The following is a 24,461-nucleotide window of genomic DNA, read 5'->3' on the forward strand; positions in this document are numbered from 1 at the left end:
CTCATCTGCAGAAGTAACTGAAGTAATAATAAGAATACATTTCATAGGATTGTTGAGAGGGTAAATGAGTTTTTGCATGTGTTTCACTTATATATAGAATGTTACGGTTATTCCATAAATGTTAACTATTTATGATGAGGGTGTAATCATTGAAAATATGCCAAATACTCTAATAGATTCCTGAATGAAGTACTATAGAAGCACAGAGAAGAGAGTATAATTTAAGTTATAGAGCTATGCTGCACAATTATGGTAGTCACTAGACTATTAGGTATTGAACACTTGAAATGTTGCTAGGCCAAAATGAGTTGTGGTATAAGTATAAATGCATACCAGATTTCAAAGACTTAGCACAAAAAAAAATGTAAACTATTTTAACATTTTTCATGTTGATTACATGTGGAAGTAAGATTTAGATACATTAGGTTAACTTAAATATATTAATTTTACCTGTTTTTGCCCTTTTTATTAAATTCCATATGTGGCTTGTATTACATTGCTGATGGACAACGGTGTTCTAGAGGGTGTCATAGAGAAGGGCACATGAGTTGAATTTTGAGAGATGAGCGGTAGTTAGCCAGCTAAAGAAACAGAAAAATGCATTATTCTGGGCAGAGAGCATAGCAGGCAGTGTAAAAGTTCTGTGGAATGGTAAAACGTGTGTCTGGACCAAAGCTTGGGATAAAACAGAAAAAGAGAAAACGTAAGATCATTTTTAAAAGCATAATATGTTAAATTGAAGATAGAAGTCACAAAAATAGTGCTATCTTCTTTGCTCTAATATGTTTTTTAAATTAAAAAAACAAAGGATTTTTATTTTGCATATAGACATGTAATAAACGGAATAACTACCCCCAGGCAATTTAAAAAAAAAACTACTCGGCTGGGTTAATTTTTCTTTTGAACAGGTTTATTGATGTATAATTTATATGCCATAAGTGCGTCCATTAGGTGTACAATTCAGTAGTTGTTAGTAATGGATTCAATGGTTGTTGTTACTGTTGGATTCTTAAGTAATAAAAGATCCCTTAGAGTTTAGCAAGAAATGTCATCTTCCCACTTCCAGCTACAGAGGACCTCCTAAGACTCTTAAAATTTAATATACCTCTGTCAATCATTCTTAATTCGTTTCCATTTCAATATTTACCTACCAACTTAGATATTGTACCTCTGCAAGAGTTAAAGTAGCTAAATATAGCATAGTCCTGGTGCCTCAAAATAAGAAACTCAATTATTTCTAAGTTTGGTTTTGCCATCCTTCCACATTCAATGTATTTAAAAAATAGTAGTAGTCTGACTAACATCAGCGGATATGTACTTGTCATTATTTTTAAAAGGCAAACGGGATACCTGGTTCAGACAGCACTGTTATAAATGGTTATGCAGTAGAACTGCAGTAGAGGAGGGCTGAACTAGAAGGAAGAAAACCTGGCTTCCAGTTACTGCTCTGCTACTCAATCACCAAGAGCCAGATCAAATCCCTTAATCTTTCTGAAGCTCAAGTTTCCTCATCTGTAAAAACCAAGTGTGATAATAGTTACCTTTCTGCTTAGGATTTTTGTAAGGATGAAGTGAGATAATGCATGTGAAAATATTGTTGCCTTGTAAAAGTGAATTTTTAAAAAGACATTTAAAATCTTTTTCAATATCCTAGAGGACAATAATACCCGAGTTTTGTTTGAACGAGTTTTAACATCTGGAAGCCTTCCTCCTGAGAAGTCTGGGTAAGCCATTGTGAACAGCTGTTGGTGAGGTTCTGAAGACAGGTTTCTTACCTGAATTGTGGTCTATGGGGTGAATGTTTGCTTGAGTATGAGTTTCAGGAGGAATTTCCTTTCCTTCTCAAGACTTATTTTGTCTACCAGCAATACTTTTATACCTGCTTAGGAGTATTTTTAAATTTCTGCACAGTGATTAGAATTGTTTTAAGAGATGCCATAGCAATTTATTATCATCTTTCTTGTTTACTATATATCCCTAACCAGAAACAGTGGCTCATGCCTGTAATCCCAGCATTTTGGGAGGCCGAGGTGGGAGGATGACTTGAGCCCAGGAGTTTGAGACCAGCCTGGACAACATAGTGAGACCTAATCTATACAAAAAATGTTAAAAATTAGCTGGGTGTGGTGGTGCATGCCTGTAGTCCCAGCTACTGGGAGGCTGAGCTGGGAGCAGGAGGATTGCTTAAGCCCAGGAGGTTGAGGCTTCAGTGAGCTATGATCACACCACTGCACTCCAGCCTGGGTGACAGAGTGAGACCCTGTCTCAAAGAAAAAAAGCAGCCAGGTGCGGTGGCTCATGCCTGTAATCCCAGCACTTTGGGAGGCCGAGGCAGGCAGATCACAAGGTCAGGAGATCAAGACCATCCTGGCCAACATGATGAAACTCTGTCTCTACTAAAAATTAAAAAAAAAAAAAATTAGCTGGGCATGGTGGTGCACGCCTGTAGTCCCAGCTACCTAGGAGGCTGAGGCAGGAGAACTGCTTGAACCCAGGAGGTGGAGATTGCAATGAGCCAAGATCGCACCACTGCACTCCAGCCTGGGTGACAGTGCGAGACTCCATCTCAAAAAAAAAAAAAAAAAGAAAAAGAAAAAAACCATATATATATGGTTTTTCACCTCCCTTACTCAAAAGCAAAGACTCTTACATATTCAAAGTTTGTTTTACATATTATGTCTGTGATTTATGGTTTTGACTCTGTTTTGCCTTACAAAGGAACAACATTGTCAAGCAGTACAGTGGAAATTTTATAGTAAGGCTTTGGAGTCTTGGGTTCAATATCCAGCTCAGCCAACTAGATGGTAAATATCATAGCTATACCAAGCCTCACTTTCTTATTAACAATAATGTCTACCAGTGTAGGATTTTTGTGATAGCCGCATATCTGGTATATAAGAGGCATTTAATATATTACTTTAGTACAAAGGTGCTTAGGGGCATGTAAGTAGTCTCAGAGCATTAATTTTAGCTCTTAGAACAATGATGAGGCACCAGTTTGTCCCCAGTGATCCACATTAATGGGAAACAACAGAGTAATCATATTAGATTTTGGAATATATTTTTATTCATATATTAGATGAAGAATGTATTCTACATTATAATTCCTGCCACTTAAATAAAACGATGAAGCCACATTATTCAGGAGAAATTAGAAATTTGTCTAGGTTCCTTTTCCAACTTCTCCACCTAGAGTTTACCCTCTCTAAGGTAAGTCTCTCATCTTGACCACAAAGAATAGGAAGCTATACTAAATAAGTAAAAACTCAAAAATGGGCTTAAATACTCAAGTGATAGGTTTATAATTTGCTTTGAGATAAGCAAAAATAAGATGAAGCAAATGTGGCAAAATATTAGCAATATAGGTAGTGGTATATAGGTATTCATTATACTATTCTATTTTTCTATAGTTTAGAACTCTTTATAATAAAAAATCACTTTTTATAACTTAAGGGGAAAAGGGAGAGCTTAAGGCATTTTTGTAAATGAACTCCCTGCCCTAAACCCAGAATAATTAAAGTATTGATTGTATTTCTTTTCTTACAGAGAAATCTGGGCCCGATTTCTAGCTTTTGAAAGTAATATTGGTGATCTAGCTAGTATACTCAAGGTGGAGAAAAGACGGTTTACAGCATTCAAAGAAGAGTATGAAGGCAAAGAAACGGCTTTACTAGTAGACAGATACAAGTTCATGGATTTATATCCTTGCTCTGCAAGTGAACTAAAAGCACTTGGTTATAAGGTATGTACTTAGGATCGAGATGTGTAGTGTCCTCACTTTTCCAGTGTTTTAGAAGAGTTCATTGAAAACCTGCACTCTAAATTCTGAAATGTGAATTAATCTAGTTTTAGAATAGATTTGCAAGAAGCAAGAAAAAAGTTCAGAGATTTTCCTTGGGTTTAGGAAATGCTGAGTGTCAAAGTTGCTGAACAAATGAGCATGAAATGGGATTTAATACTTTATTCTGTCCCTGAAATTGTCAGTGCCTTATATCTGGTGGGCAAGATGGAGGGGGTATGGAGGGAAGAAAAACAAAAGAAAATCTGAATATGACATTAGGTATTGCTTTTTTTCCTAATAGTTCTTATCAAATTGATAAATATGTTTTGACAGATCTTAAACCAAATGTAGTTCCTGTTGCATATTTTATAAGATATAATGAAGAAATATTACAGCTTGTTAAATCTATAACGTTCTTTGAGGGATTTGTATTCTTAAAACGGCACTCCTTCAGTGGCCCTTAGAGGAATTAGCTCATCTATGAATGGAACTCTTCTATAGAGACTGCTGAGTCATGAGAAAAATAAATCTGGCACCTGAACCTGTTCAGGCCACAGGGAAAGATTAATATATACAAAGCCCCAAAACAGCCCTTGCTGAGAAAACCACTGTTCTATCATTTCTTGATCTTTCTGTGACATGTGAACAAAGACTAAGATGGAAATTCACAGAGAAGTCCTCGGTTGATCTCTTAAAGCCAGCCAGCATTAGGATGTTCCTGACCATCATTCTCCTTTTCCTCACTGCCCTCTTTTAGCCTGGGTCTTGCTCTTTCTGATTCAGATGAAATATTAAAACTACCCATAATTGATATTCAGATATTTTTGTTAATGGAAACCCTATTTCTGTGCCAGACGCAAATTCCTAGTATGAACCAAAGGATTACGCTCAGGGATAAGTAGTTTCTGCTTCTAATTTTAACTACTTCTCAATGAAAAGTCAAAGATATTTTACAACAGTAAATCCTCATTTAACATCATTGATAGGTTCCTGGAAACTTTGACTTTAAGCAAAATGATATACAGCAGATCCTCAAATAATGTTTTTGCGTTCAATGTGGTTTCGTTACAACCTTGCTAAGAAAGAAATTGTTTTGCTATACATCGTTTCTCTCTCTTTTTTTTTTTTTTTTTTTGAGATGGTTTCACTCTGTCCATCCAGCCCAGGCTGGAGTGCAATGGTGAGATCATGGCTCACTGCAGCCTCGACCTCCCTGGGCTCAGGTGATCTCCTGTTTCAGCCTCCCAAGTAGTTGGGATTACAGGTGAATGCCACCAAACCTGGCTACTTTTTGTATTTTTTTGTGGAGATGGGGTTTCACAATGTTGCCTGGGCTGGCCTCAAACTCCTAGGCTTGAATTCCACTTGCCTTGGCCTCCCAAAGTGCTGGGAGTACAGGAAGAGCCACCACACCTAGCCCATCATTTCTCTAAAAGTTATAGTTTCCTAGAACATATTAACAATGTTAGGCTGGGGGCGGTGGCTCATGCCTGTAATCCTAGCACTTTGGGAGGCCAAGGTGGGTGGATCACCTGAGGTCAGGAGTTCAAGACCAGCCTGGCCATCATGGTGAAACCCCATCTTTAAAAAAAAAAAAAAAAAAAAAAAGTTAAGTGAGGGACTTACTGTACCTTGTACAGTCACTAAAGGCTATTTCAACTTTTCCAAGATGAAAATGAAAATTAATGAAGTTAATGAAAATAAAGATCTGCCAGGGACAGTGGCTCACACCTATATCCCAGCACTTTGGGAGGCTGAGGCAGGCAGATCACTTGAGCCCAGGAGTTCAAGACCAGCCTGGGAAACATGATAAAATCCCATCTCTGCCAAAAAAAAAAAAAAAAAAAAAAAAATTAGCTAGTTGTGGTGGCATCTGCCTGTGGTCCCAGCTATTTGGGAGGCTGAGGAGGGAAGTTGAAGCTCCTTTACTGAACCGTGATCACACCACTGCACTCCTATCTGGGTGATGGAGTGAGACCCTGTCTTTTAGTAAAAGGTGAAAGATTTATATGATCTAAAGAGAAACCAGAGTATGACCCTGTCTTTAAAAAAAAAAAAAAAGAGAACAAAAGAAAGATCTTATTATTTTCAAGTAAAACTTGAAAATAGTGGCCGGGGGCTCACGCCTGTAATCCCAACACTTTGGGAGGCCGAGGCAGGTGGATCCCCTGAGGTCAGGAGTTTGAGATCAGCCTGGCCAACATGGTGAAACCTCGTCTCTACTAAAATACAAAAATTAGCCAGGCGTGGTGGTGGGCACCTGTAATCCCAGCTACTTGGGAGGCTGAGGCAGCAGAATTGCTTGAACCCAGGAGGCAGACATTGCAGTAAGCTGAGATCACGCCACTGCACTCCAGCCTGGGTGACAGAGTGAGACTCTGTCTCGAAAAAAAAAAAGAAAATAGTAAGTATTCAGGAGGTAGAACTACCTCCTACTACTCTTTTATTTTTGGGAGAAGAATTAATGTGCTTCTGTGTGTATGGTCAGTGGTATGGTGTGTATGTATGTGTGTGAGAGAGATTTTTAAAAAGTGATACCCAATGTGCCTACCATTTAGATTTGCTTATATAATTAATACCAGACGTCACCAACTGCATTTCAACAAATTTTGAGAAAGTGGAATGCTTTTATATCCCTCAATGGTGGCAAAAAGGGGTTCTTCTGGTTCTAGATAGACTGAGTGACACTGGGTTGCCTGGAGCAGAGGAGCTCCTCTGGGATAGGGCCTCTGTTCACAGGTGTTGCTCTGTTCATTGTATTGTTCCCTTCAGCATATCTTTTCTTAGCTCTGGCAGGGCAATGCTAGTGTACTGAAAAGAAGACTGTGGATGGATTTGAGGTCAGAGAGGTGTGGCCTCCTAATCCTCCTCTCTCTACTTCTTACTAGTTGTGTGACCTGGGAAATATCAGAACCTTTGTAAGCTTTAGTCCCTTCTATAAAATGGAGATGTTACTATTTGCCTCATCAAAGAGAGAATAAATGGCTAAAATTGCCTGATCAATATTGTCTCTGCTCAACAAATTTTCCTTGTCCCCTGTAATAAATAGTACATTGGAAATAATTTTTCATTGCATTAGCAAAATCTTAAGCAGTGTGATGCCTTCACAAAGCAGGACATCACTTAATCCAGCTTCTTCATTTGATGAAATTAATGTTCAATTCTAGTGGAAGGGAGGTGTCAGAAGATCTAAAATCTTGTCTTTTCCCCCAAATTATCCTAGCCTCTCCTAGTCTTATGAGTACACACAAAAGCTTTTATCTGTTCTACAAATGTCCTACCTGGCAACACTGAGTTTAATAACTTTTAACTTGTGTTGGGGTAAAGTTATAATACACTGAGTCTTAAAACCAAATAGCTTTCTTTGTTAATAATCTTTGCCATCACTGAAGTCCTTGCTTATCTCTCTCCATTTTCTTTCTGTGGTTTTAACCCAGGTTTTAACACTGTATCCTCAAGGTTATGAATTGCACGATTATTCTCTACTAGTCCCTTTTTCAGGTTTAGGATTCTTCTGTTCTGCATTTTCAGGATGTCTCCCGTGCTAAGCTAGCAGCTATAATTCCAGACCCAGTTGTAGCTCCTTCTATAGTGCCTGTTCTGAAAGATGAAGTGGATAGAAAACCAGAATACCCTAAACCAGACACTCAGCAGATGATTCCATTTCAGCCACGACATTTAGCACGTAAGCCATGATTTTAGATCCAGTACTGAGACCTCGATTTGTTTGTTGATTTAAATCCAACGTGTGGGGGTAAAGTGACATGGCCTCTCAATTGTGGGTTAATTATTAGACTTAGGGTCACTATGACAAGTAACTTAGCTTTAATATTTGAACCAGATTAACTAAGAATGTCCTAAAAACAAAACTTCAATGATCCAGATTCCAGGAACCCATTTGGCAGTGATACTTGGTTTTCAGAAATGGTGCTATGGCCGGTCACAGTGGCTCACGCCTGTAATCCCAGCACTTTGGGAGGCTGAGGCGGGTGAATCACCTGAGGTCAGGAGTTCAAGACCAGCCTGGCCAACATGGTGAAATCTTGTCTCAACTGAAAATACAAACATTTTCTGGGGATGGTGGTGATTGCCTGTAATCTCAGCTACTTGGGAGGCTGAGGCAGGAGAATTACTTAAACCCGGAAGGCAGGGGTTGCAGTGAGCCAAGATCGTGTCATTGCACTCCAGCTTGGGCAACAAGAGCAAAACTCCTTCTCAAGTTAGTAGCCTCTCTAGATTCTTTTTGAACAAGGCCCTTCTGATTAAATATATTGTTGAATAATTGACTTAAAACAGGATTGCTGAACAAATGACTTGTGCAACTCAGAAACTGTCTTTGACAAAAACTGACTTTAGTTCAGCCCTGGTCTTGTACAAAGTCACTTGTCAACTTCTCTGCCTCCCAGTGGCCATGGTGTTGAGACAGCTCTCACTGTCTCACCCACTTTGGTTTGGTAAAGCACTAGAAGCATCTTAAATGTCCAGAACAAAGCAGCATAGACATGGAAGATCTTTATCTGCAAGTCACATTATTTTAGCTCTGTGTAGAAACTCTTCCATCCCACTTGATTCATACTTTTCTTTTTCTCACAGCTCCAGGCTTACATCCTGTACCTGGTGGAGTGTTCCCAGTCCCCCCTGCAGCTGTTGTTTTAATGAAACTTCTCCCTCCTCCTATCTGTTTCCAGGTTTGTTCATTATTTTCATGGTAGATACTGGCTCTGTGGGTTACAGTAACTGTGTACAAAGTTACTGCTACTTTAACTTGTCAGATTACTGGGGATTAAAATTTATTCATGTCAAAATAGGGTCCCTTTGTACAAGTGGATGAACTGATGGAAATTTTCCGAAGATGCAAGATACCAAATAGTAAGTAATGGAAGCTCCGTTTCAGAGTGTCATTCCACATTGTTGTCTCATAGGCGGAGGACACTGTTATTCTTTGCCACTGAAGTTTACGAAAACAGCCAGCCAACTTGAAGTGCAATGAAACCCAGGAGTTATCCAAACTCTCTCTGGCAGAGAGAGGCTTATTCATATTGAATTCCACTAAGTAAAATGTCATAAAAGCTTATCTTTTCTATTCATGTGAACATGCACTATCAGACTTGGCTTATGAAATAAGTTTATTAGTGCTTTTGTCTTTTTCTTTAATTATTTAGCATCAGTAGTACCATCCCATATTTTGCTAAAATAGTAAGCTATGAAATGAACTATAAGTATCCACAGCTGAACATACATACCCTTTCCTAGTGGAATATGTTTTTACATTTTGTTGTTTTGATAGCTGTTGAGGAAGCTGTGAGGATCATTACTGGTGGGGCCCCAGAGCTAGCTGTCGAAGGCAACGGCCCAGTGGAAAGTAATGCAGTACTCACCAAGGCTGTCAAAAGGCCCAACGAGGATTCAGATGAAGATGAAGAAAAGGGAGCCGTTGTCCCGCCTGTTCATGACATTTACAGAGCACGGCAGCAGAAGCGGATTCGGTAGGGCTCAAACCGCCTCTGCAAGAATACTCCTGTCCAGGATTCCCTTTTTGCCTCAAGTCGTATGTTTAAAAGAGACAACGCTTTGTTACAAGGTTCTTGGAAACAAAGTTGTATTGTCATTGGTGCCTCTATCATATGGTTCTTGGGAAAAAACAAACCAACCTGTGTGAATTTTAGAATATGGAACAGACCTATGCTCTAAGCAAAATTTAGGTTTTCAAAAATGTGAGAACAGTACAAAATGGCAGAACCACATTTTGTTCCCTCTTCAAGGGTGTCTTGTATGTGCCGCTTGAAGATTTGTGAGTTTTTCAACAGTTTTATTTTAAAAACTGGATGGCTTATGATTGTAAAGCATTTTATCACATTTTCTGAAAAACAATTGTTCTTGGTTTGCTTATGTAGAGTCCTGCCTTATGTTTGTTTTTATTTATGGCAGAATGTATGAAATCTGTTTTGTAGTTTGAAATTTTAAAAGTCCTTTAAAAAATAAAGGATTCAGAAACATCTGCTTCCTGTGCATCTTTCAGATTTTATTTATAATAACTACTTATGTTATTTGTTCAATACCATTTAAAAATAAATGTCAGTACAAGGAAAAGTCATCTTGTATTTACTAAATGTAGGCTACATCACACACACTTTCCTGGTTTTTTTTTTGTACTAACTAAAAACATTTTTAAGAGGCAAATTAAGCATTTTAGAAATCCTCAAATATGAATGCATTTGCTCCCCCTTAATCTGAGACAGATTAAGATCCTGTTATCTTTTCTCTCTCTTGAAAGCAACCGAAGTGTGGAAGTTCCTTTAACTACCTGCTGTCTTGTTCTCACATAGAGTATCCCTTATCTGAAGTACTTGGGACCAGAAGTATTCAGGATTTTGGATTTGTTTCGATTTCAGAATATTTGCATCATACTTACCAGTTTACCATCCCTAATCCAAAAGTCCAAACTCCAAAAAACTCCACTGAGCATTTTCTTTGTGCATCATATTGGCACCCAAAAAGTTTTAGATTTTGAAACACTTTGGATGTCAGATTTTCAGATTAGGGATACTCAACTTGTATATTTTCAAAGGTGTCCAGTGCTCAAGAACATTTTTTCCCATGAGCTAAAACGTAAATAGCATTAAGGAAAATGACATCTATTTAACTAAATTCTAATTACAGTGAACAAAAATTTGTCATGCAAATTAAGTCCAGAGAACTAGACTTTGCTCTTTGGTAACAACATTACTTCCTCTTCTCATTACTAGTTAAAAACTAATAAGCAGGATGGAAACAAAAAGGAGAGGAGGAAGAGACTATGTTTATAAAGAAATGATCTTACATATTAGAAACAATTTAGACAGTTTAGAATTTGAATTCAGATGTGATTAAATAATCTGACATTTGAAATCAGCTGCAAATGTCCCAGAAAAGTCTTACTTGTAAAAAAAGATTATCTTAATCATTTTCTCATATAAATTTATATGTAGCAAGGTTATATAAATTAGTCAAGTGTGTTTAGTTTCCAGTATTTTCCCATTAAAGCTAAAATTGCCTTGAAACAAGGTCAGCTGCCTCTAATTCAGACTTTATCTTTTCAAGTATCACTTTCAAGTTGTGAGTTTTTTAAAAATATCAGTTATCATCAAAACTTAAGACATGGCCAGGCATGGTGGCTCACGCCTATAATCCCAGCACTTTGGGAGGCCAAGGCGGGTGGATCACGAGGTCAAGAGATTGAGACCATCCTGACCAACATGGTGAAACAAAAATTGGCTGGGGGTAGTGGCGCATGCCTGTAGTCCCAGCTACTGGGGAGGCTGAGGCAGAATAGGTTGAACCCGGGAGGCGGAGGTTGCAGTGAGCTGAGAGCACACCACTGCACTCAGAGCCTGGTAACAAAGCAAGAGTCCATCTCAAAAAAAAAAAAAAAAAACTGGCCAGGCGTAGTGGCTCATGCCTGTAATCCCAGCACTTTGAGAGCCGAGGCAGGCAGATCACCTGAGGTCAGGAGTTCGAGACCAGCCTGACCAACATGGAGAAACCCCATCTTTACATTAGCTGGGCATGGTGGTGCATGCCTGTAATCTCAGCTACTCAGGAGGCTGAGGCAGGAGAATTGCTTGAACCCAGGAGGTGGAGGTTGCAGTGAACCAAGATTGTGCCATTGCACTCCATTCCAGCCTGGGCAATAAGAGCGAAACTGTCTCCCCACCCCAAAAAACTTAAGACACAAGTAGGCCAGGGGTGGTGGCTCATGCCTGTAAATCCCAGCACTTTGAAAGGCGAAGGTGGGCAGATTACTTGAGGCCAGGAGTTCAAGACCAGCCTGGCCAACATAGTGAAACCCGGTCTCTACTAAAAATACCAAAAAATTTAGATGGGTGTGGTAATGCAAGTCTGTAATCCCACCTATTTGGGAGGCAGAGGTTGCAGTGAGCCAAGATGGCGCCACTGCATCCCAGCCTGGGTGACAGCAAGACTGTCTCAAAAACAAAAAAAGACACAAGTAATACCATATGATGTAGACTTTTTTTTAAATTATTTTTTTGAGAGAGTTTCACTTTTGTTGCCCAGGCTAGAGTGCAATGGCACAATCTTGGCTCACCGAAACCTCTGCCTCCCAGGTTCAAGCAATTCTCCTTCCTGAACCTTCTGAGCCACTGGGATTACAGGCATAAGCCACCGCACCCGGTGGCATAGACTTTAAAACAGAGGTGTAGGCTGGGCATGGTGGCTCATGCCTGTAATCCCAGCACTTTGAGAGGCTGAAGCCAGCAGATTACTTGAGGCCAGGAGTTAGAGGCTAGCTGGCCAACATAGTGAAACCCCGTCTCTACTAAAAATACAAAAAAAAAAAAAAGTTAGCTGGGCATGGTAGCACAAGCCTGTAGCGCTAGCTACTCTGGAGGCTATGGTGGGAGGATCACCTGAGCCCAGGAGGTCAAGCCTGTGGTGAGCCAGGATTGCACCACTGTACTCCAGCCTGGGCGACAGAGTGAGACCCTGCTTCAAAAATAAAATATAAAATATAAAAGTGTAGACTCTTTGCTGAAGTGCTGTTTTGGTGGTTAGTGTCGTGAGTGAGCAGTGAGCATCTGGGGCCAGTGGTGTGAGGGTAAGAAGAATTTACCAAGACAGTTGTAGGTAGATTAGAGAAGGTATGAAAATACATTGCAAGGTTGCACCAGGCAGCACAGCAGAGAAGGGGCTTGTCTGCAAAAGACAAAAGGCTTGCTGGGGATATTATACGATGGTGCTATGTGCTGAAGAGGGCTTTATGTACTACTGAGAATGCTGAGGTTGCAGTGAGATAACTTGCAGGTGTCTAGTGATAAGTTCGGTGCAGCACGGCTACATGTCCTGGACCACGAAGAAAGGCAGACTCATAGCTTATCTGCTTTTTCTTTCTGCTTTTCCCTAATTAGGACTCCACAGTTAGTGTTTTGAAGAAGACAAATCAGTTTCAAATACCTGTAAGTGATCTGCAAAAGTGTTCCCACAGAATAAAACAAAGTCACTTGAACGTGTGTGAAAAACCATTTTTTTTAGCACAGGCATACACATACATACACGCCTGGTGAAAAGTACCTTTAATCACTTTATTAGTCCATTCCCGCACTGCTGTAAAGAAATATCTGTGGCTGGGTAATTTATAAAGAAAAGAGGCTTAATTGGCTCATGGTTCTATAGGCTGTACAGACAGAATAGTGGCAATTGCTTCTGGGGAAGCCTCAGGAAATGTATAATCATGGCAGAAGGTGAAGGGGAAGAGGAACATCTTACACGGCCAGAGCAGGATGAAGAGGAGGGGGCAGGTGCCACACACTTTTAAATAACCAGATTTCACGAGAACTTACTGCCATAAGAATAGAACCAAGGGGGTGGTGCTAAACCATTCATGGGGACTCTGCCCCCCGGTCCAATTGCCTCCCACCAAGCCCCACCTCCAACACTGGAGATTACAGTTTGACATGAGATTTGGTGGGGACACAGATTCAAACTGTTATCATTGTTAAGGCTACTATGTATATGATAATTGTTCCTATTGCATTTATTTATAAGATTTTTTTTCGCCTAGAAATGATCAGCTCTTTGGGCATAACAAGGATTGTTTCTCAGTAGAAGAAAACATTTTCTAATGTTCTAATTGCTATAGATACGTATGAATTTTTAGTTTTTAAGGTGCTTCTACCTGAATATTTGATAATTCCTTTTGTTAAACAGTTCAACACGTAGCATGATGTTAGAATCTGAACTTACCTTTGGGAATCTAATGTGCAGACTCATGGTACAGTCAGGCCTACACTTCCAAGGACTCAGATCAGTATTGCTGGACCCAGAGAAATTGCCAAAAGATATCCATATTTTTCCTGTTTATAAAATCAATGACAGCATCTCCTCAAGATTCCAGAACTAGACAAAAGTTTCAAGGACTATACATATGTCCTTCCTAAACAAAAATTAGTCAAACTCTGGCTTTACCACTAAAATTCAAACAAGAGGTTGCGGCTAGGTGTGGTGGCTCACGCCTATAACCCCAGTGCTGGGATTCACTTGGGGTGGCTGGCAAAATATTAGGGTAAGTTAGAAGATTATAATCTCAAACCTTTTAGAAGGCCAAAAGTTTTAATGGAATGAGCTGAAGGCAGCCAGTTCATTACGTTAGAATTTTAAGTCATAGGGTAAAAGATAGGGACGATAAAGCTTCCCCAGTTAAGTCTGTTTACCCCACATTCCTTTGTCTCTGTTTGCTCATGTAAACTTTTGTCATTTGTAAAACCACTCTTTTAACCATGTTAATTATCCACAAGTATGTTGACTTAGAACCTCTGTTATTAAATCTATACTGAATAAATGTGATGAGAAGCAGTGAGTGGTGGTGGATTAGCTGCAATTGCCCTCTGAAAGCAGTTGACAACCAACCTTAGCTCACTCAAAATCACTCTGCTAGGACTGAGAGTGTATTCATTCATCCGTCGTTGAATCAAAGTCTGCAGGACAGACTTCCACAGCTGGTGACCCCAACGTGATCGAGGTCTCAGGTGGTGACCTCAATGTGATACTCGCCATATCCCAGCATTTTGGGAGGCCAAGGCAGGTGAATCATGAGATCAGGAGTTCGAAACCAGCCTGGCCAACATGGTGAAACCCTGTCTCTACTAAAAATGCAAAAAAAATTGGCTGGGCATGGTGGCAGACGCCTGTAATCCCACCTACTCAGGAGGCTGAGGCAGGAGAATTGCTGGAACCCAGGAGGCAGAGGTTGCAGTGAGCTGAGATCGTGCCACTGCACTCCAACCCAGCGACACAGCGAGACTCTGTCTCAAAAAAAAAAATAAATAAATAAACAAAGAGGAAAAGAGGTTGCATCTATGTGGCCACACCTAGTAAAGGAAAAGATTACAGAAGCTGCTAGTAAACTCTCTGAACAACCAAATTGTACCAATGAAAAAGAATTTAAAAAAAAACACACCATTTTTGTTAATATATTGACCTTGGTCCATAATTATTAACTTATTTGATAAGTTTATAACCCTGTATTGGCCTATAGTTAATAAATAAATGTTGAGTTCAATTTTATTAAAGTATAGTCATCATATTCATAAATTATGCTTTTTTAAAAAAATTCCTAAGACAAACTTCATTAAAGTTGGCAGTTCTTTGTGACAATGAGCAAGTGAACTTATGTGTTACTTAATAAAAATTTCAGCCGGCATAGTGGCTCATATCTATAATCCCAGCATTTTGGGAGGCCGAGGTGAGCAGATCACATGAGGTCAGGAATTCAAGATCAGCCTGGGAAACATGGTGAAACCTGTCTCTACTAAAAATACAAAAATTACCCGGGCATGGTGGTGCATGCCTGTAATCCCAGCTACTCAGGGAGGATGAGGAAGGAGAACTGCTTGAGCTTGGGAGCCGAGATTGTGCCACTGCACTCCAGCTTGGGCAACAGAGTGAGACTCCATCTCAAAAACAAAACAAAACAAAACAAAAATTTTCAGATGTCTTTTTGTTTGAGACATGATCACAGCATGATCCTCCCACCTCAGCCTCCCAAGTAGCTGAGAGCACAGGTATGCACCGCCATCCACCATGCCCAGCTAATTTTTAAAATTTTATGTAGAGACAGGATATCCCTGTGTTGTCTAGGCTAGTCTTGACTTCCTGGGCTCATGCAGTCCTCTCACCTCAGCCTCCCAAAGCGCTGGGATTAGAGGCATGACCTATCATGTGCAGCCCTTCTTTGTTTGTTTGTTTGTTTGTTTGTTTTGATAGGGTCTCACTTTGTCACCCAGGCTGGAGTGCAGTGGTGAAACTCGGCTCAATGCAACCTCTGCCTCCTGGGGTCAAGCCATTCTCCCTCCTCAGCAGGCTGAGGTGGGAGCAGAGGTGTATGCCACCATGCCTGGCTTATTTTTGTACTTTTAGTAGAGACAAGGTTTCACCATGTTGCCCAGGCTGGTCTAGAACTTCTGGCCTCAAATGATCCACCTGCCTTGGCCTCCAAGAGTGCTGAGATTACAGGCGTGAGCCACAGTACCCGGCCCCTCTTTTTTTTTTTTTTTTTTTTGAGACAGAGTCTCGTTCTATCACCCAAGCTGGAGTGCAATGGTGTGATAGCTCACTGCAACCTCCACCTCCCAGATTCAAGCAATTTTCTTACCTCAGCCTCCCGAGTAGCTGGGACTACAGGTGCATACTACCATGCCCGGCTAATTTTTCTATTTTCAGTAGAGATGGGGTTTTACCATGTTGGCCAGACTGGTCTCAATCTCCTGACCTCGTGATCCACCTGCCTCAGCCTCCCAAAGTGGTGGGATTACAGGCGTGAGACACAGTGTCTGGCCTGGCCCCTCTTTCTTAAGGTTACTTTTAAGTCAAGAAAAGTGACACTCCATCAAACCAGGCCTATAGCTTAGTTCTGGTTCTTAGGTTCAGTACGCAATAAATGTAAGTCAGGTGTGACAGAAACCCACATGAAGCATAGTTTTAAGTAGAATTATGTCTGTTTAGGCTTTTAACACATATTTTGTAGAACTCTGGCTATTTCTGAAAGTACCAGTGAACATTTGATAGTTTAATAAATAGAGCTTACCTGGGCTTAAAGGTTATCCCCTTCCTCACCCCTTGAAGTTGCTTTGAATACTATGACCAAAAAGGCTTTCCATTAAAATAATTATATAATGCAAAATCCAATACAAATACACACTTGCAAATATCATTGTAATTATTTATTTAGATTGTTTTTAAATGAGATAGTGCTTTTAAATATGACTTCATAGCCCATTATCCATTACCATTCATTCATCCACTCATTTGTTCATTCATGGATTCATTTAGTTCAAATAATACAGAGGTGGAGATGGGGAGAAATCACTGGGGTGGAGGTGGATGTCAGGAAGTGAGCAAAGGTAAGACTGCAGCTCTAGTACAGAAGAGATGATGAATGTAAACAAGTCTTAGGAGAGGACAGGAAGAAAACCTTCCCTATAGGCCTGTAGAATGTGCTTGACTGAAGGGAAGTTGGGCGCTAACGGTGGAAACTAACACCACAGCAGATGTGCGCCTACGGATAGAGGGTTACGTGTTCACCTTTGTAGCTAAAAACAAAAGGGATAGTCCTTTTCTATGTACAAAGCATTCAAACACTCTAACCAAATGTAATCCTCGCAGCAACAGTGTGAATTAGGAGTGTTCCCATTTAACAATGAAAATACTGAGGCCTTAGGAGAATGACTGGCCCAATGTTGTACAGCTAGTAAGGCGGCGATAGAGGAAAAAAGACTCAAACCCAGATCTTTCTCTAAATTGGGAGCTTTGTGCACAATCCTCCTACCGCCAAATGTTAGAATCAGAAGGGAGCTTAAAGGCCATGTCTAGTCCTTTCATTTTAAAGGAGTTGGAAATGGGCCCTGATTTGCCCCAGCTGGTACATTATAGAGTGACGATCGGAGCCCCGGTTTCCTGACAGCTCCCAGTCTGTCCACTCTACCACCTGACCTCACAATGAAAAGAAACACAAATGTTCCACATATAAATCAGAGCTCACCAAAAGGTCACTGAAAATCAAACAGCAAACACCTATTCTCTTTGAAACTCACCAGCAAATTTGGTGGCAGCAACACTTCCTCTATTCCCAGGAATCTTAAGGCTTTGGAGAAATGAAAATAAGCACCACCACAAAAACAGAATTGCTGAATAATCCATTTAGAATCTTGGCCAGTATGTGCATACTATAGGCCTATTAAGTCAAACTTATCAATAGCTTTTCTTCACAGAGGAAAAGGTTCATATATACCTACCGACTGCATTTGGTCAGTAAGATATCATGTCAGTGTGCTTCTTACCTGAAGTACATTTATGGTGGAGTCATATCGTCACATAAATAATCACATTTTATAGCTTGCTTCAGAGGGTATTTTTTTTTGAGACGGAGTCTCTTGCTCTGTCACCCAGGCTGGAGTGCAATGGTGTGATCCCAGCTCACTGCAAACTCCACCTTCCAGGTTCAAGTGATTCTCCTGCCTCAGCCTCCCAAGTAGCTGGGATTACAGGCGCCTGCCACTGTGCCCAGCTAATTTTTATATTTTTAGTAGAGACCGGGTTTCACCATCTTAGCCAGGCTGGTATCGAACTCCTGACCTTGTGATCCACCCGCCTCGGCCTCCCAAAGTGCTGGGATTACAGGCGTGAGCCACCGCGCCCAGCCAGAATGAGTTTTTTAAAACACCAGGACTGAGAATTCATCCACCCAACCAAGAGCCAACAAAGTAGCAGTTACTGCTCTAAACATTCACTCATTCATGAGACTGCTGAAGAAATCCAAGAGGCTTGGTGATACTGACCTCACTCTCAGTTCTATCCACAAGTAGTAAAGTACTACTGCCAAATACACCTGGCAATTTCAGGAAAAGACACTTGTCTCCACAATCTGTTACTGAATGCAGCATATAGAATCCATTCTATTCTGAAGAACACCACACTCCAAAGGATGTTTTGTTTTGGAGGGAGAGCTGTAGGGGAAGGTACAGTTGGATGCTTAGTAATGCTTCCTGAGTGACTAAATGAACAAAGTGAATCTCCCTGGCCCTTAGTAATAATCCTATGAGATTCCAGGAAGAAAATTAGCTTATTTATCTTCATAGAGCAACAACAAAATGATTCAATATGAATATTGTGGTTCTGAAGTCTGTTTTCTTCATTCTTGGCTTTTGCCAGTTGCAGAACTCCACCAGTGGACACCGAGGTAGTGGGGGCCAAGAGAGTCTGTGAAGCCAATTATTCATGCATCAAGATTTCAAACTGTCCAAATGGAATTCTGGCAATGTAAGAACTCAGGAGGGGAAAAATATCTTGCAAGAATCTACTCTTGCAAAAGAAGAGTTTTTGAGATTTAGGAAGAATGGCTGTAGGAAGTGGTGATCGCTGTTGTGTAGTTGGGGGTAAGCTCCTCTCCTTCAGCCTTGGAGAGGGAGGAAAAGGCTCCAAACACTCTGAGGCTGAGGCTTCTCAGCCCAGGAACCCAGGATCATACAATTACCAGGCACAGTGGTCACAGAGCAGCCTCCACCTCAAGAGAAAAATTCCAGAAGTGACCTCATCGAACATACCATACAAGATGTGATTTTCTTCTTTAAAAGTACCCTCACAAGGAAAAAGGCAGGTGGCTGCCATTCCCCAGCCATGCATCCCCAGGAACTCTTGGGCAGGAACTTGGCTGTGTTGTCCTGCCTCAGAGACAAACTCATCTATTTTAGGTCTAGCCTGGATTGCTGCCTTTGAAAACAAGGAAAGGTCAGTAGAACATCAACCACAGCATGGAACTTCCAGGGAGGTGTCATTTCAAAATATCATCAAGAACAAGAACCACATGGACTTCTGTGAAAGCGATAATTAAACTGGCCTGAGTCTGAATGCAAGGATAATGTGTCCCCAACCTGTAACTGACACCAAGGAGGTAAAGTGGCAGAAGGTCTTGTACAAGAAACAGCCCTTTCCTGATAAGTTAGTGGACCTGGTTCCTGGAAGAGCTCCGGAAAAACATCCAGGCTTGGAAATACCAATAGTGGACTGTGGTACTTGAGTCCAGTGTGGTGATCCAGCAGCTGTGCAGCATTTGTGATTTTCTGGTTATCTGGTGTTCCATGGATGAGAGTCTTCTGGCCCCTCATTGGCTTTTTGGGACTGGCCTAGCTTCTTCACTGATTGGGTGTTTTGTTTGATTTCACTGATGGAGGTGAAGGGCAGAAGAAAAGTGGGTGGACCTGGTGGGGTGACCTGGAGAGTGCCCTAGTCTTCCTTACTTTCACTTATGGCTTTTCACAAGTGCTAAAGAATCTGGCAGAGACTGTCAGCACTGACACCATCTATGCCATGTCCGTCTTCATGCTGTTGGGCCACCTCACCTTTTTTGACTATGGTGCCAATACTGCCATCGTGTCCAGCACGCTATCCTTGAACATGGCCACTTTGCTTCTGGCTGCTGGCATCACGCCTTCCCCGGTCCCTGCATGCCTTCATCATGGTAACACTTGCCTCCAGGTTTTTGTCCTGTGGCCCACGTTACAGAAGATACTCCCTGGAGCCATGTGGTGGTCACACTGCTTTTTGTGTTTGGCCTTGGGAGGCTACTGTCTATTAGTGCGTGGGAGCCGTACTCTTTGCCCTTCTGCTGATTTCTGTTTCATGTCTCTATCCATTCTACATCATTCGCCTGCAGCTTTTTAAAGAAAACATTTATGGGACTTGGGATGAAGCAAAAATCAAGGAAGACTTTCCCAGGTTCCTCAGCTCAATTAGGGATGTCCTGACAGACTAGCCTCCTAACTAGTATAAAACTTGAAGACAGAGTTCCATTCTGGATGCAGCATATCAGTGTGGTAAGAGAACAGAGATCAAAACAAAACAAAACAAATGAACCAAAGGCTTGGGTGGTGAGGGTGCTTATCCTTTCTGTAATTCTGTGGATGAAAGAACTTTCTGGGGCCCTCTTGAATTATTCGCTGTAACAAATGAAGTGATATGGTTTCTATTAAAAAAAATAACACATTCAGGCTGGGCACAGTGGCTCATGCCTATAGTCCCAGCACTTTGGGAGGCCGAGGCAGGCAGATAGATCACTGTGGTCGGGAGTTTGAGACCAGCCTGACCAACATGGAGAAACCCTGTCTCTATTAAAAATACAAAATTAGCTGGGCATGGTGGTGCATGCCTGTAATCCAAGCTATTTGGGAGGCTGAGGCAGGAGAATCGCTTGAACCCAAGAGGCGGAGGTTGCAGTGAGCCAAGACTGCGCCACTGGACTCCAGCCTGGGCAACAAGATAGAAACTCCATCCTCCCTCCCCGACCAAAAATAACACGTTCAAACAAACAAACAAAAAATAAATACAAATAAAAGTCCTCTCACAAAATGTGGCCAGTCTGCCAGATTACATTGACCCCAGATTCTCCAGTCTTCTGCCTGGGATCTAAAGATATATCTGGCTCTACTTTTTTTGGTAAGGAGAGACAGGCTGTGGCTCTGTTGACCAGGCTGGAGCACAGTGGCACGACCATAGCTCACTGCAGCCTCGAACTCCTGGGCACAAGCAATCCTTTTGCTTCAGCCTCAGCTTGTAGCTGGGAGTACAACTGTGAGTACAACCGTGTGCCACCAAACCAGGCTAATTTTTTTGTACTTTTTGTAAAGATGTGATCTCACTATGTTACCCAGGCTAGACTTGAACTCCTGGGCTCAGGTGACCCTCCCACCTTGGCATCCCAAAGTCTGGGATTATAGGTGTGAGCCACTGTGCCCAGCCCTGTTTTTTTTTTGTTGTTGTTTTTTAATTTATCACATCATCATAGATTAGAACCAACATCAATGCTGATCTGTATACATGTAATTTCTACCTGAGCTCCTAGCACCAGATCCAAGTCCTTGTATAAACCCTGAGACCATCAGCAATCTCGAAAATCCTGAAAGCAGAATATATTCGGGCTCTACCAGGACCAATATCCTTTTCATGGAATATCTGCTTTCCACCCCATCAGTCCTATCGGAATAACCACCCAACTGGTTCTTCAAGTCTTTCTTGAAAATCTACAATCACTGCATTTCCTTAAAAAGAGGGATCAAAGAAAACAGCTGCCAGTAGTGAAAGGTAGCCCTTACCTCTGGTTGTGCAGGGATGGCTGTTGGTCTTCCTGGGGTCTTTCTGAAATGGCTTCCAAGTTTCTTTTTTTTTTTTTTTTTGAGACAGAGTCTCACTCTGTCACCCAGGCTGGAGTGCAGTGGCATGATCTCAGCTCACTGCAGCCTCTGTCTTTTGGGTTCAAGAGATTCTCCAGTCTCAGCCTCTCAAGTAGCTGAGACTACAGGCATGCACCACCATACCCAGCTAAGTTTTGTACTTTTAGGAGAGACAGGGTTTCACCATGTTGGCCAGGCTGGTCTCAAACTCCTGACCTCAGGTAATCTGCCCACCTTGGCCTCCCAAAGTGCTGGGATTACAGGTGTGAGTCACTACACTCAGCCAGCTTCTAAGTTTCTCTTAGCTTCCCGTCCAGAAGGCTTCACGTGCTGCTATTACTGCATTACTCGTACAGTAATATAGTCTGACCCCTTGCTGTTCTGGCAGTTGGAGATCATTCCAACTTCATGGCTCTGCTTCTAATATAATGTCCCTGTCTAAAATACACACATGCACATGTACACTTTAAAACAAACAAACAAACAAACAAACAGAACAGATCATCTGTGAGACCCAAATCATTCACAGTCAGAGGACATGTCAGGAATTCTGGTCACTGAAGTTCCTTGAAAAATAATGCTCAAACACCAGAGATTTTCTATGACTTCCTTACCTAGGAGATTTGTGAACTCAAGCTATTTTATCTGAAAACACTTAAATCTAATTCCAGAATTTAATTTAATCAACACATCTGTGTATTGTCTCAGAGTAAAATTTTCAGCAAGAATTTCAAACATTTCCTTCACATTACAGTAAACTATTTTTCAAAAAATTTCCTCCTTGACTTTCAAGGGTTGAAAGTCAAAGAATTTCCTTTCACTAGATGTCATAAGTCATAACTGCTGTCATCCAGATGCAGGAGTAATTCTGTATAAAAGAACAAGCTTTTTAAAGTCCAATAACTCTGTGTCTTTTGGGGAAGGTTAAAAGAAAAAAAATTTAAATATAAAAAAGAAAGTAAAAAAAAAAGGAGACAAATAATTCTCCTCTAGAACAAAGGGCTTGGGAGCCCTATGCAATAAATAGGGGGAGAAAATGGCACTAAGACGTTATGTAGCTCTTCTAACAAAAAATACCAAGAGGGAGGAGTCGGGGGCAAGGCTGTTTGAGGGAGAGCCATGAAGTCATGGCTTGATCTCTTTTACACTTGGATGGCTGTCAGCACGGGGTATCTGAAAGAAGAACTACCCAGATTGCAGAAGAGAGAGGTCCCAGCCTCTTTGGAATGACACAATGGGAAAGGAGTAGAGAGACACAGCTGAATGTTACCTGTAAAACTCGAGAACAAAAATCTTTGATTTGTAAACTTGCACTCATAAATACAATCTCTCAAAATAGAATTCAGTGCATTTTTCAACGAATCTTTCCAACAGTGATACATAATATTCTTCCCTTTGGAATTGATGCTGTTTAAATAGACATGTACTATATAGCCATTTTCCAATGCAACATTAGAGTTGAGAACAGGTATTCTGCAGCAAGTGAGTAATACTGCTGCTGTAGGTGCATACACGTTAGGATCGGATGAGGATCTTACTGAGGATTGCATCATAGTAGGGACAGAAGACCATCTTGTTATAGTTGACCAGGCGAGCGAATTTAATAGCAACTTCCTCCAGCTCTCTCTGAACTGGACTGAGTCCCCCAGGGATTGTGGGTAATGGCTTCTGATGACCCGAGGCAAGGTAGGTTTCTAAGAAGGTCAGGATTCGAGATTCTGTGATGAAAAGAAAGTGGCTAGTTGTTTCTTGTCCTTCACCTTACAAACCCCTGAGTGTGCTTCAGTCCTCAGCTTTAACCATCACCTCTTAGGGGAAGTGGTCCCCGATCAATACTCCCAGACCAGATACCCACAGCACCTTGCATTTCTGCACACTCATCCCATTTATAATGTTTTCTTTCCCCTTTAGATGGTAGTTTCATGAAGGTAGGAGCCAGTTCATCTTGTTCACCATGTCTCCTCAGCACTCAGCACAGTGCCTGGCACGAGACCCAGTTCCCAGGAGAAGCTCAAACACACTTGAAATGCAAGAATGAAGGCATGAGTGGCCAGGCACAGTGGCTCACACCTGTAATCCCAGCACTTTAGGAGGCTGAGGCAGGCAGATTACCTGAGGTCAGGAGTTCGAGACCAGCCTGGCCAATGTGATGAAGCCCCGTCTCCACTAAAAATGCAAAAATTAGCCAGGTGTGGTGGTACACACCTGTAGTCCCAGCTACTCGGGAAGCTGAGGCATGAGAATCACTTGAACCCAGGAGGTGGAGGTTGCAGTGAGCCAAGATCACGCCATTGCACTCTAGCCTGGGCAACAGAGCAAGCCTGTCTCAAAAATAATAATGATAATAGAATCAATGCATGAGTGAGTAAGACACGAGTGACTGGAGACATGCTCTGCTGTTAGAGGAGCAAGACATCCTGAGACCAATGTTAGCCATTGCTGATGATCATGTAAAAAGGTAGAAAAATAAAGCAGGAATTACAGGTTCAAAAAAGTAGAGAAGCACCAGCAGCTGGTGACCTTTTTCCTACCAAGCCTCTATGAAAGCAGCACATGCGGGCCGGGCACGGTGGCTCACGCCTGTAATCCCAGCACTTTGGGAGGCCGAGGTGGGTGGATCACGAGGTCAAGAGATCGAGACCACCGTGGTCAACATGGTGAAACCCTGTCTCTACTAAAAATACAAAAAATTAGCTGGGCGTGGTGGCGTGTGCCTGTAATCCCAGCTACTCGGGAGGCTGAGGCAGGAGAATTGCCTGAACCCAGGAGGCAGAGGTTGCAGTGAGCCGAGATCGCGCCATTGCACTCCAGCCTGGGTAACGAGCGAAACTCCGTCTCAAAAAAAAAAAAAAGCAGCAGCACATGCTTCCTTCTCTGCTGCCTGCCAAGGAAGTTGAGAGCATTTGTAAACTTGTCCTACTCTGAGGAATAATTTAGGTCGATGCTTTTCTAGTCCATTCCCC

The 24,461-nt window shown here is 41.5% G+C and overlaps 2 protein-coding genes and 1 pseudogene across 4 annotated transcripts in view; 2 read left to right on the top strand and 1 right to left on the bottom strand.

The window, feature by feature from the left end:
- The window catches only part of CSTF3 (cleavage stimulation factor subunit 3), a 74,248-nt gene extending 64,466 nt beyond the window's left edge, over window positions 1-9,782 (top strand). Inside the window, exons 16-21 of the mRNA XM_012452295.2 lie at window positions 1,655-1,724; window positions 3,547-3,742; window positions 7,313-7,466; window positions 8,375-8,469; window positions 8,590-8,650; window positions 9,069-9,782. Coding sequence (XP_012307718.1) covers window positions 1,655-1,724; window positions 3,547-3,742; window positions 7,313-7,466; window positions 8,375-8,469; window positions 8,590-8,650; window positions 9,069-9,271 — 779 coding nt within the window. The 3' untranslated portion in view covers window positions 9,272-9,782. The remainder of the gene's footprint in view (window positions 1-1,654; window positions 1,725-3,546; window positions 3,743-7,312; window positions 7,467-8,374; window positions 8,470-8,589; window positions 8,651-9,068) is intronic.
- Window positions 9,783-16,482: 6,700 nt separating this feature from the next.
- The window catches only part of TCP11L1 (t-complex 11 like 1), a 47,387-nt gene continuing 39,408 nt past the window's right edge, over window positions 16,483-24,461 (bottom strand). For 2 of the 3 annotated variants that reach the window (XM_012452298.3, XM_012452300.3), the window contains exon 10: window positions 16,483-23,216. In XM_012452298.3, the coding sequence (XP_012307721.2) occupies window positions 23,014-23,216 (203 nt within the window). In that variant the 3' untranslated portion in view covers window positions 16,483-23,013. The remainder of the gene's footprint in view (window positions 23,217-24,461) is intronic. The other variant, XM_064365046.1, reaches the window with a different exon arrangement.
- LOC105717256 (phosphatidylinositol N-acetylglucosaminyltransferase subunit C-like) lies at window positions 19,191-20,084 on the top strand (annotated as a pseudogene).

This window comes from Aotus nancymaae, unplaced genomic scaffold (genome assembly GCF_030222135.1).
Source record: "Aotus nancymaae isolate 86718 unplaced genomic scaffold, 86718_ANA_hifiasm-v0.15.2.pri h1tg000059l, whole genome shotgun sequence".
Taxonomy (NCBI): domain Eukaryota; kingdom Metazoa; phylum Chordata; class Mammalia; order Primates; family Aotidae; genus Aotus; species Aotus nancymaae.